The 12,614-nt window shown below is 42.9% G+C and overlaps 1 protein-coding gene across 1 annotated transcript in view; it reads left to right on the top strand.

The window, feature by feature from the left end:
- The window catches only part of LOC101878591 (VPS10 domain-containing receptor SorCS1), a 201,585-nt gene extending 191,422 nt beyond the window's left edge, over nucleotides 1–10,163 (top strand). The window contains exons 24-27 of the mRNA XM_034061349.1: nucleotides 1,951–2,050; nucleotides 6,690–6,795; nucleotides 6,965–7,125; nucleotides 9,799–10,163. Of these exons, the coding sequence (XP_033917240.1) occupies nucleotides 1,951–2,050; nucleotides 6,690–6,795; nucleotides 6,965–7,125; nucleotides 9,799–9,863 (432 nt within the window). The 3' untranslated portion in view covers nucleotides 9,864–10,163. The remainder of the gene's footprint in view (nucleotides 1–1,950; nucleotides 2,051–6,689; nucleotides 6,796–6,964; nucleotides 7,126–9,798) is intronic.
- The last annotated feature ends 2,451 nt before the right edge of the window (nucleotides 10,164–12,614 follow it).

Below are 12,614 nucleotides of genomic sequence, written 5' to 3'. Positions count from 1 at the left end.
GTACCTGGGTTATGTCATGTCAATCTGCATCTGTTGCTCCAGTTTTAGAGATGAAGCATTTGTATTCGTCAATCTTGGTTATTAACATGCTAAAATTCTTAAAGAGGGATATAATTTGCTTCCCAGGCTTTCTTCATGTACTGCTCATCTTTGTGTCACCGTCCCTGCTGCTCTGAGCTCAGCAGATGGCTCTTTGTAAGCAGGTGGTATTTTTTCTTGCTATTGGAAGAAAAATACATTTACTGCTTATTCTGGCACCCATAAAAAATGTAAACTTTAAAGAGATATATTAAAAATATAAATAAAATGCCTGTAAGAGTTATTGCCAAATTGATATTATACCAAAGGCACCTGTTCAAGTGATCAGCAGCCAGAAATGAAGTGTATAAGCCAAGAGTATTGAAAGAGCCATTAAGAATGTTAAAAAAAAATAAAAAGGGCAGATAAATCTCATACCCTGATGAATGATAGCCAGAGAACATCTAATCATATCTGGGTAGCGTTTACTGAAATAATTCAACCAGACAAAAATGAAGAACATGAAAAAGATGGTGTAAAAGTTATTGGAATGTTCTTTTTTTCTGACAGTTTTGCATTAATCTTCAAGGTGGACTAAGAATTTATTTAAAACAAATTAAATTAAACGGTGAGCACTAGAATGCAGTTTCTCTTGATCTTGGTATGGATATAAGAGCATGTTGTCAGCAGCTGCATAATAGGGGTTATGGAGTGGCAGTGGTTTTTCTTTGCAGTTTTCCCACCACTTTTCCCTAACAAAGCAACATGCAGAACAGTGGCTATGTTCAACTGGAAAATTGGTCACTGCTGTAAGAAAACATGAAATACATGAAACATCTAACAAATGAGCATACAAAAGAAACACAACAAACTACCGACACCATGTCTGTAGGCTTCCATTCCTTGATTCATCTATCTGGACTTTTTGTTTTTAATGGCAACATGCCTAGAACTTCTTGGATGTAATTAAAATGATATGGAGATAGTGGCTCTGTGAATATTGTGGCAAGCTGACTTAAAAAAATTAATGTTTACCAACAGATTGGACCAAAGTTGGCTTCCTCACTGTGCAAATACAGATTTCATAGGGTCTTGTCTCAGCAAATGCTCATCTTTTCTGTTGTGTTCTTTAAGGAGGAGTAGCCTGGTTCATTTCTGCTAAAGGTCATCAGAGTTATGGTAAAACAATCTAGTGATCTAAAAGCTCTGTGGAATGTCTCTCCCATGAAAAAGAGAATGTAAGAGCATGTTCCCTCTGTCCATAAGAATAGATGGAACATGGGTTTTGTTTAAGCCACACTATGGAGTCAGTAAATGCTTTCAGATTTGAGCTGGGTTTGGTACATACTTACAGATTAGGAAGTAGCTGGCTTGAACTCACAGCTTCATGAAATTAAATTTGGTTTTAGGACTTGAAATTAAAGTGCAAGCTGGGGTAAGGACTTTTTGATTCAGGTGTATCACGTGTTATGAACATGCTCTGAGATCATGGAACTGGCCATTCAACAATCAAAATGTTATTTGTAATGAGTGAATGAGTGTTAGCAATTGAAATGTTTCTCTTTGAATAGTAAATATAATTCACCTATGTGCTGATGCTAGCTGTCCTGCACATACTTTTACTTGGGGGCATAATGTTCCTCTGGGACTCAATTCCCTTTTACTGCTGGGTTGCTATTCCAGATGTGTGACAGGGCAGCATGTTGCTATCAGTTATTGCTAACTGTACACAAACTGCTCAAGACATAGTGCTGGCAGATGTTCAGCTTTCACAAACTTCCTCTCTGTAAGGTGACAGGAAATTGTGCTCAGAAAGTCTGGTGCCTCTGCAAAATCTTTGCTTTGTTTTCAGCTTCATTCCGTACCACCTCCTGGCAATTTAAACCAATGATCAAGAAACAAATGCATTTCTTATTTTCCCTTTTTGTCCAGATTTCAGAAAGACTGATCCAGAAACTGAACCAAAACCTGGTCCATTTTGAGTTGAAGCCAGGAGTTCGAATCCTTGTCCATGCTGCCCATTTAACTACAGGTCTGTATGCTCTTTCTGTGTACGTCCTCTGTTGCATCTATCACAGCCAGCAATATATTCCTTGATGGTAGTAGCATGCTACCAGCTGTATTTTAAACATTTCTTATTTTTATGTTGCAATAACAGATCAGTGTATGGGCAGACATGAAAATGCCTCCTCCACCTCCCCTTTCTTTATCATGCCAAAAAGATACAGTGGTTTGCATTTAGAGCTAATCCTTTTGTTTACTGTTGTGCAAGAATTTGCTGCTGTTGATGGAAATGCAGTATAAGTATCAGTAGAAATGCATACTTCTGGGCTGCCTCTGAAATATTCAACAGCTGAGTAGTACCATGGCATATTCAGCCTGGATCACACAGTGCAAAGGTTACCAGCTAGCCCTGGATTTATTCAGATATTTTAGAGTCAACAAACATTCTAAGCCACTAAGTACATTTCAGGAGTTGCTCAGCAATCTGAAAGACTAGAATCAATTTACATATTGCACAAACATAAGATTAGACACTTTGGACCTCAACTAATCCTATATCAAAATGAACCATCTCCAAAGTCCTGATATTTAATTACAAGAGTCTCTGTCTATTCTGTATGCTAAAACCTCATTTAACAGCATAGGCTCAATTTGACAAGAGATAGGATTTATTACAAGAGATAGGAGGGTGGTGAAGCACTGGAACAGGTTGCCCAGAGAAGATGTGGATGTCAATCCATGGCAGTATTCAAAGCCAGGATGGATGGGGCTTGGAGCAACCTGGTCTAGTGGAAGGTGCACCTGTCAGTGGCAGGGGGGGTGGAACTAGATGATCTTTAAGGTCCTTTCCAACCCAAATCAGTCTGTGATTCTAACAAATCTATTCCCAGGAATTCGTTTTCTCCAGGAGCTGCTGATAATTCCGATCAGTTGGTATCATCTTCTTTTCTTAACTTGCAAATTAAAAGCCTCAGTTTTTTTGTACTGGCAAAACAGCTTTTTATGGTGTGAACAGGTCTGCCCAGCTGGTGTCAGTCCACATGAATTTTCAACAATAACCAATGATTCTATATGTACTTTTAGAAAATGCTCAGTGCCCGTCTCATAAAGGAAACATATCTAAAAGCATCTTAATGTGAACTTCAAATACAGCATTAGCTGCAGAGGGTGCTTTGCAAAGACATGCTCTTTCTGCTAACCAGAAATGCACATTTTTGTTTGTAGGTACACACATCCCAGGAATCAGTACTTTTTGGCCATAACAGATGCAAACACACATTTCTGTAGGTAGGCTTTGTTGTACTTCTCTTCAAAGCCATTGGTGAGATATGAGTGATTGCTATAAACAGGCCTCACAATGTCCTATAGGAACACTACAGCATTTTGTCTCTTAGAATCATAGAATAGTTAGGGTTGGAAAGGGCCTTAAGATCATCCAGTTCCAACTTCCCTGCCATGGGTAGGGACACCTCACACTAAACCATATCACCCAAGGCTTCATCCAACCTGGCCTTGAACACTGCCAGGGATGGAGCATTCACAACCTCCCTGGGCAACCCATTCCAATACCTCACCACCCTCACAGTAAAGAATTTCTTCCTTATATCCAATCTAAACTTCCCCTGTTTAAGTTTCAACCCGTTACCCCTTGTCCTATCACTACAGTCTCTAATGAATAGTCCATCCCCAGTATCATCATAGGCCCCTTTCACATACTGGAAGGCTGCCATGAAGTCTCCACACAGCCTTCTCTTCTCCAGGCTGAACAGCTCCAACTTTCTCAGCCTGTCTTCATACGGGAGGTGCTCCAGTCCTCTGATCATCCTCCTCTGGACTTGTTCCAACAGTTCCATGTCCTTTTTATGTTGAGGACACCAGAACTGCACACAATACTCCAGGTGAGGTCTCACAAGAGCAGAGTAGAGGGGCAGGATCACCTCCTTCGACCTGCTGGTCATGCTTGTTTTGATGCAGCCCAGAATATGGTTGGCTTTCTGGGCTGTGAGCACACACTGCAGCTGGCTCATGTTCATTTTCTCATCAACCAACACCCCCAAGTCCTTCTCTGCAGGGATGCTCTGAATCTCTTCTTTGCTCCGACCCAGGTGCAGAACCTTGCACTTGCCATGGTTAGACTTCTTGAGTCTGGCATCATCCCACCTTACAAACATGTCAGGGTCCCTCTGAATGGCATTCCTTCTCTCCAGCATATCAACCAAACCACATAGCTTGGCGTCATCGGCAAACTTGCTGAGGGCACACTCAATCCCACTGTCCATGTCAGCAACAAAGATGTTGAACAAGACCGGTCCCAACCCCGATCCCTGAGGGACACCACTCGTTACTGGTCTCCAGCTGGACACTGAGCCTTTGACCACAACTCTTTGTGTGCGGCCATCCATCCAGTTCTTTACCCACTGAGTGGTCCATCTATCAAACTGATGTCTCTCCAATTTAGAGACAAGGATGTCGTGTGGGACAAACACTTTTCACAAGTCCAGAAATATGATTCAGTAAGAATTCAAAATTAGTCTGAACTGCCAAACTAGATACTAAAAAGCCCAGAGAGCAGCTGCTGTAAGGTCTTTGAGGAAATATGGGTCCATACCAAGCTGCAAAGGTCATGACTTAGTTCCCCATCTAAATAAATGCTCAATTTCACAACATCAACATTTGGGAACAGTTTACAATTTGACAAAACACCAAAAGAGAGATTTACATCACTACTGAAAACTATTGTTTTGGTTGACAAGGAAGAATCATCCTTTTGAAATACAATTTTATAAAAAATAAATTAAATAAAGCAGGGAAACCTGGAACACAAGTCAACAGTAGAAGCAATCTCTAGAAAATGTGATCCAGGGAGAAGCACATGATGCAGAGGTTCTGGTCTGGTCCATGGTATCCCTTCTTTCCTAGCCTTTTCACTATAACTCTGTGTTGAATGCTGGGCAGCTATGGGCTGAAGTTGACTAAACCACAAAGCTCAGCATTTTTTTTTGTAAGCACACATGTATGTATACATATGCCTACATACATGTTTCCATGCCTCTTTGCACAAAAGTGCAGTTATCTAAACTATCTTGGTGTGGATAGTCAAGCAGAACCTGTAGAAATTAAACTCTGTGTGGTGTGAGTTGTATATTTTGGGGCTGTTAAACCTGGAGAAGAGAAGGCTGCATGGAGACCTCATAGCAGCCTTCCAGTATCTGAAGGGGGCCTACAGGGATGCTGGGGAGGGACTATTAATTAGGGCCTGTAGTGACAGGACAAGGGGTAACAGGTTGAAACTTAAACAGCAGAGGTTTAGGTTGGATATAAGGAAGAAATTCTTTACTGTGAGGGTGGTGAGGTACTGGAATGGGTTGCCCAGGGAGGTTGTGAATGCTCCATCCCTGGCAGTGTTCAAGGCCAGGTTGGATGAAGCCTTGGGTGATATGGTTTAGTGTGAGGTGTCCCTGCCCATGGCAGGGGGGTTGGAACTGGATGATCTTAAGGTCCTTTCCAACCCTAACTATTCTATGATTCTATGTGCCTTCCCTAGAGCGCAAAAGAATGACAGACATTGGCCTCAGCACATTTCACACCTTCATCTGCTTTGTTCAGGCCACACTAAAGGGTGGATTTGGATTAATTTACAGCAACTGTGGGCAACAGGTTGCAATCCATTCATTGTGTTTATTCCTTCTCATGAGAAAACTACAGTATGTGTTGTTACTGTCTGCATGAACAACTGAGACCACTGGATCTATATGTGTCCTTTTTGGATGCTAGATGCCTTTCAGTTTGTGTGTGTGTATGAGTGATGGAAATTCTCTTTTAATGCGATTTACTTTGTATTTCTGGGAAAACCAGGCTCCTGGCTGTTTTATGTGGCCTTATTTTGCAAGCAGCTATGAAAAGGTGGTGAGCAAAACTGAGAAGCACAGAGAGACTTTTGTTTGATTTGGGTTGGTTTTGGTGGTGTTTTTTAACTTGAAACTCTGCATGCTCTTGCGTGGAAGACTTCTGGAAGAGGAAGCAGGGCACGGAGGGAAAGGGTAAAACATGTTCAGAACAGCAGGAAAGAGGTAAAGGAAGAAACTTAAAATGTCAGAGATGTGAGAAGAGCTTCCCATTGTAACGCATGGATGCTTAGGCAGTGTCTGTGAAGGGCACTGCACTTCTGCTTGGGAAGGAGCAGGACTGAGCAGAGAACAATATATTTGGTGAGCATTGTTGCTTCAGTACAACTGAGGTGCCAGTTGCTCATTATTCGGTATCCATTGGGAGCTACCCGAACTAGCTCTAAGCAAAACAGAAAGTCAACATGACAAGTTAGCCCACAGGTAGCTCCAGGATTGTCCAGAAAATGCTGGATTTGGTACCCAAATGACCTTATTTGCAACTACCTTGGGGGACTGTGCAATATGGAAGAGTATGTTTCAATCAGTCCTTTCAGCCCAGAGGAGAGAGGCCTCTAAGGAGAAAGCTATGGGACTTCATGTGAAAGGATAGATTGAGCACTGCAAATGGTCTGAACCCAGGTGGATTAGAAAAGGAGGGAAGCCCTGGAGACATCTGCACAGATGCTACAAGTGCAATAAGGGGAGGATGAACTATGTTTCTGGAGGGAGAAACTTCGCTGCAGTCTGGGGGTGGCTGTAACCTCTCTCCCTCTCTTGCAGCTCCCCTTGTGGACCTCACTCCCAGTCACAGTGGTTCAGCTATGCTGATGCTCCTCTCTGTTGTTTTTGTGGGACTAGCTGTCTTTGTAATCTACAAGTTCAAAAGGTATGACCTTCCCTGAGCCATTTCCTTCTCCCCATCGCTGCCTTTCACTGAGGTATTTGGGCTTTGTTGGGTTTTCTTTTTTGCAGTGATTTGTTTCTTGGTTTGTAAAAGATGATACTACATCATATGCCAGAGTACCCCACAATGATGGTTTCTGTTAATGTTTTAGGAAGATTCCTGGCCTTAATATATATGCACAGATGCAGAATGAAAAAGATCAAGAGATGGTCAGTCCAGTCAGTCAGAGGGAAAGCATACCTAATATCCCTCAAAGTGAGCTGATGAGCCCTGAGCAACTAGTAGATGAGAAGTTGGAAATCCAGCCCATAGGTAAATAACTTGCAGCATCCCACAGCTGGTCAGACTCTGACTTATAATTGGCTAACCCTTTTCTCAGCCTCCCCCCTTCCCATATTCCTGCACACTCCTTTCCCTGTCCTCTTCTGCTGCAACATTAGTTTTGCTACAGGAAACTTTGCTTACTCTTCCCTTTCCCTCACTGCCATGTGATGAAAGGGAGGGGAACAATTTTAGGCTTTTTCTCTCTCCTAGTTGCTCTGTGTAGATCCCTTCCCCTTCTTAAAAATCCTGCCAGCACTTAACTTGCGCTATAAGGCAATTTAATTTATTTTGCTGGGGCTTGATGTAGTTGCGGGTCTAAACCCCACATCCAGGAGGACTTCAGCCCCCCTCACCTGGAACATGGAGGTGAGCAGGTGAATTGGTAAGTCATATCTAAAGCTAAGCATTCATAGATGTTTTGACTGCTCTGGCCTTTGTGCTGTGCCAGACCTTGTTGCCAGCAGCAATGCTAGCCTGGCTGATTCCCAGGGAAACTGAGCAAAACCTGGGATCTCAGCAATGGACAGCTGGGTTTGCCCTCAGGCTGATATCTCCTACAGGCCTCTGTGGTTGAAAATTTGCAAAGCAGGCTTTCACAGGACCTAAAATGAATAGACTTCAAAGGGGCATACTGAGATCAGTAACACATTCACTCATGCTTGTATGTTCTCTGTTACCCCAACTACAGTAAAAGTGTTGGGATGGAACAGGGGTGCTTCAGCCTGGGTACCAGGTAAAACTGGAATTGCTTAGGCATTGCTCAGACATGGCTCAGTTTCACCTGTGGGGTGACAGTTCTGCAGGACCAGACCAGAGGTACAGTACAGGACCCCTGCAAATAAGAACATGGACCTGCTTTAGAGGAATTAAAGATTACAACTGTTTTGACTTACGCAGGAGTGAGGCATAGTGAGATCCCTTATTTGCACTATTTCATCAGCTTAACCAAACCTTAGATTCCATCTGAAGTTGTCCCTAAAGTACATGGGAGTATTCACTAAAGCAGCCTTGGAGTCATAGCTACTGCTGAGAGGGAGCAAGGGGAAGGGCAATTGAAGGAGGGAATGTGATGTGCTAAGATTGTGGCCTGTGAAATAACCTGGGAGGAAAGAGAAGTCTTTTGATGACACTAATGTCTAAGTTGAAAGCCCCACTGCAGTCAGTACTGATCTCACCTGTTCACTAAGGAGAGATCTGATAGCTATTAAAAGCTTTTAAGTAGCTATTTATCAGCAGACCTGGACATCCCTGCTTAGCAGAACACAGGATGGAGTGAGGGGACCAACGTTCCCATGTGGTGTTCCCCATACAGAGCAACCTCAGGCCACAGTCCAGAACCCAAGGAAAGGAAATGCAACCAAGGTAGTCTGGACAGAGGACTTCCAAAAGGCTTGTGGATCACCAAGAGGTTTCAAGCCAAGACCCGGAGCGGTGGGTCCTAAACTTTAACAATTCTTTTTTGTTTGTTTGTTTGGGTTTTTTTCTTTTTTTTCCCCCAGAAATCTAAAAGGCAAAATTGGTGCTAAGGGAGAAACACCCAATTTCAGGTCAGGAACTCTCTTCCTAGAATTAAGATGGGCTTTGAGCTCACTCTTTCTAAAAGAATGAAAAGCCCATGCTTCATGCTGTTCAGGAGTAGGGAAACATGTTCTCAGAGGTCACTGAGACAGAACTGGCAGGAGTCAGTCACCTGCTAGCTCTGCTCAAGGTACCATCAGAACTCCTTTTGCTGGTGTTGGAAACTAAACCCTTGAAGCCTTTTTGGGGGTATGTTTTCCTTTGGTGTAATTGTAGCATTTCTGGCTTTCTACAATTGCCAGCATTTTGTGTGTTTCTCAGCTGTGACACTGGACACTATTGAATCAGAAATTAGCCTTTTATAACTCCTTGGTTTATACCTGTAACTGCAAAAGGTAAATGTGTGGGGTAAATGGAGTCAATTCTCTATCAAAAGGAATCAGTCCAACCATCAGAGATCATTGAGAAAATGAAAAGATCTGGACATAGGTATGAACAGAATAGGAAGTGCAAAGGCTCTTTGCTCTCCTATACAACCACCTCATCTGTTTCTGGAAAACAGCAATTTCTTTTATAATGAGTTTTCTTTCTTTTGGGAAAACAAAACAAGACTGTAATTGGGTGTTTCTCTTTTGTATGCTTGTTCAGAAGCCAGGTTTTCTGAACTCCTTTGACGAACATTCAGGGATCCTTCCTTGGAGGAATCTGAATGAATGTCACTGGATCATTTAATCTTATCTCCAAACTCTGGCAGCAAAAACTCATGGTTCCTATTTTCTTGATGTAAGTGGTTTAGGCTCTTCTTTTGCAAATGCAAAGCTTAAGGTTATTTGTGAAATCTCCAACATCTTGTCATTGCAAATGAGTTTCCTCTGAGGACCACAGTCCCTCCTTCCCTCCACCCTTCTGCTCTGGCCTCTCCCTCTTCTGTTCAAAATGGGTGAATCATCTTCATTAGCAAAAGAACAGGACGTCACCTTCAGTGTTTTAAATGACAAGAAAACATTTCTGGGAAGAACTTGTCGGTCTGGAACAGTTGAATCCCAAAGGCAAGCAAGGTGATACCTTCTAACATCTTCCTTCGCTAATCACACTTGTTATTTACTGACTCTTTTATTTTGTTCTCTTTTTTTTTTGCCACAGGAAGTATTTCCACAGCTGCTGAGCCCCAGAGCACAAAAGAAATCCCTACCTATGTAAATGGTTGAATTGAGGACACCGATACATATCTATATCTAAAAAGAATAGGGAGAGCTCACTGCATTTGGACTTTTTAATTCTTCGGATGACAAAGGGTTTTTAGCTTTAAGCCTGTGCATGTGGACATTATACTGAGACCATAGTGGAACTGCATTGTACAGGTGTTCAGTTTTAGTGGGGTGGGTGGGGGGAGAGGATCTGGTACCACTATTCACTCCTGCAGCCCTTCCCCTCACCCTTCCACTCTCTTTTTTTGGATCTGTCTCTAATTTGTAGAAAATTCATAATGGTATAGCCAAGAATATGCATGGGGGTCTATTCTTTAGGGAGAGGGTGGGCTGGGATGTGGGGGGAGATGTGCTGGGGGAGGTGGGAGGGGATGTTTAGGGTTCTTGGCTTTAGATTTAACTGCTCTTTTAGCACTTTGGGCTGCGGGAGGGCTAGCCGCCTCAGCAGACTTTCATAGGACACACACGAAAACATCACACTGGAGTTTCAAGGCACTGAAAGTACTCTTGGTCAATCTGGTTTGTCTTTGTTTGGACTCTGCCCTTCATTCCTCTAGCTGCAGCTGCTGCCTGTGCCCCATGGCTGCGAGAAGGCTGGGTGCAATTTTGGGTGATCCCAACCACAAGGGCCAGGCTCTTTCTTAAACAGCTTTTTTAGCCTACTCACACCAAGGCATCCCACTGATATCACTGTTGAAAGATAACTTTTTGCCTCCTAACCTTGAATGGGACAGAACTAGCATGCTTTACAAGGAGGTAGGTCTGTCCATACTGCAGTTGCAGAAGGTTATTGCCAGCATGGACTTACACTGTACTTTGTACCAGCCTTATGCCTTCAATTTTGTCTAAGAGAAAGCCCTAGTAACACCCTCAACTGCATTTAATGCTGATGTTTGGATTTGTCTGGGGAAGCTCGAGGAGAACTTGCCTTTGGGAGTCACCCCAGGGCTTGTCAGTTTTTGAAAGACACCTTGCCCATAGAACAGGGAGCAGGAAAAGGTCTATGCACAGTTTCCTATGGCCTTCTCAGCAGCCCACCTTGGTTGGAGATCTGGACAAACTCCTTACACTCTGGGCACGGGAGGGAGAATTTGGCCTGAGATTGTTGCCATGCATGTTGAGCCCCAGCACCACAGGACTACTCTTGTACAAGATCTGTTTTCTTACCAATAAGCTTGTATCTTACACTGAAACCAGAAATGAGGTTGCAGGATATGTTCACGTAGAATATGAAAGGGAACAGCAGGTAAACAAGTTTAGCATACCTCAAACAAGTCCTCCCAAGACACTGGCTGTCCGCAGACTAATCCGTGGTCATTACAGCTGTTGATTTCCAACACAACTCAAGTAAACCTAGCACAAGGACTTTGGTTTGCAGTGCAAAGAGGAAAATACAGTAACCAGTGTACACTTAACTGTGTTAGGTGAAGGCAAATAGAGACCAGTTCCTAATCAGTGTAGCACACGTAGAAGGCACACTGGTTCCTGACAGGAATGGATTTTGGTCAGTAGACATTATACACATCAAACTGAATCAAAACCAGGAGAAAGCAGTGTTGCTTGCGTTGCCCAGAGTCGCTGGGCAGGGGGTTCATAGTGGTGGTGGGTTTGAATTTCACAAATTGAGTATAAGCCCAAATCAACTTACTTGCTGGGAAAGAAAAAAAGTGATACCAAGTGAACACTAGGCACACTGTAGTTAAAGGATAATCATTGAACAGAGTCCTCTGCCTCTTTCTGGTGTTTCTCTGAAGAAAGGTACAGAAACACAACAGTTTGGGTTTGCTACTGTCATTGCAACTACAGCTTTACGAAAGATGGGCAAGTATTGGCAGCAACTGTACAATAGTCCCCACTGAAGTCCAACATTAGCCAACTTATTTTTATAGTAAGCCAATCAAAAAGTTTTCTTATAGTGTTGGAACTATTTCTAATTTTAAAATTACTTTTTTTGATGTACTTTTTCATCTTCTTTTCCCCTTTCGTTAAATACAATGTAGCGTAATGTATAATTGCTATTGTTTATTGCTTTTACAGTCATATTTATTAAACAGATAATGTCTCTAAATAAAGGCCCATGGTTTTGTTTCTCATTTTAGCTCTCTGTCCTTGTCTTGGGTCACTAACATTAAAACAATAGGAAGTTAGAAGACCGCACTTGGAGTATTGTGTACAGATCTGGTGTCCTCAACATAATAAGGTCATGGAGCTGTTAGAACAAGTCCATAGGAGGGCCATGAGGATGATCACAAGGCTGGAGCACCTCCTCTATGAAGACAGGCTGAGAAAGTTGGGGCTGTTCAGCCTGGAGAAGAGAAGGCTGCGTGGAGACCTCATAGCAGCCTTCCAGTATCTGAAGGGGGCCTATAGGGATGCTGGGGATGGACAACTCTTAGGGACTGTAGTGAAAGGACAAGGGGTAATGGGTTAAAACTTAAACAGCAGAGGTTTAGATTGGATATAAGGAAGAAATTCTTTACTGTTAGGGTGGTGAGGCACTGGAATGGGTTGCCCAGGGAAGTTGTGAAAGCTCCACCCCTGGCAGTGTTCAAGGGCAGGTTGGCCAGGGCCTTGGGTGACATGGTTTAGTGTGAGGTGTCAATGGCAAGGGGGGGTTGGAACTAGATGATCTTAAGGTTCTTTCCAACCCTAACTATTCTATGATTCTAAGTTGATGACTGCAAACGGAGTTTTCAGTAGAAGCGGGAGAGGGTGGAGATAGTGTTCTGGAAATGTAGTTCCTAGAAGCAA

This window comes from Melopsittacus undulatus, chromosome 4 (assembly GCF_012275295.1).
Source record: "Melopsittacus undulatus isolate bMelUnd1 chromosome 4, bMelUnd1.mat.Z, whole genome shotgun sequence".
Taxonomy (NCBI): domain Eukaryota; kingdom Metazoa; phylum Chordata; class Aves; order Psittaciformes; family Psittaculidae; genus Melopsittacus; species Melopsittacus undulatus.
The sequence above is the reverse complement of the archived record's forward strand: the minus strand, read 5'-3'. Positions and strand labels throughout refer to the sequence as shown.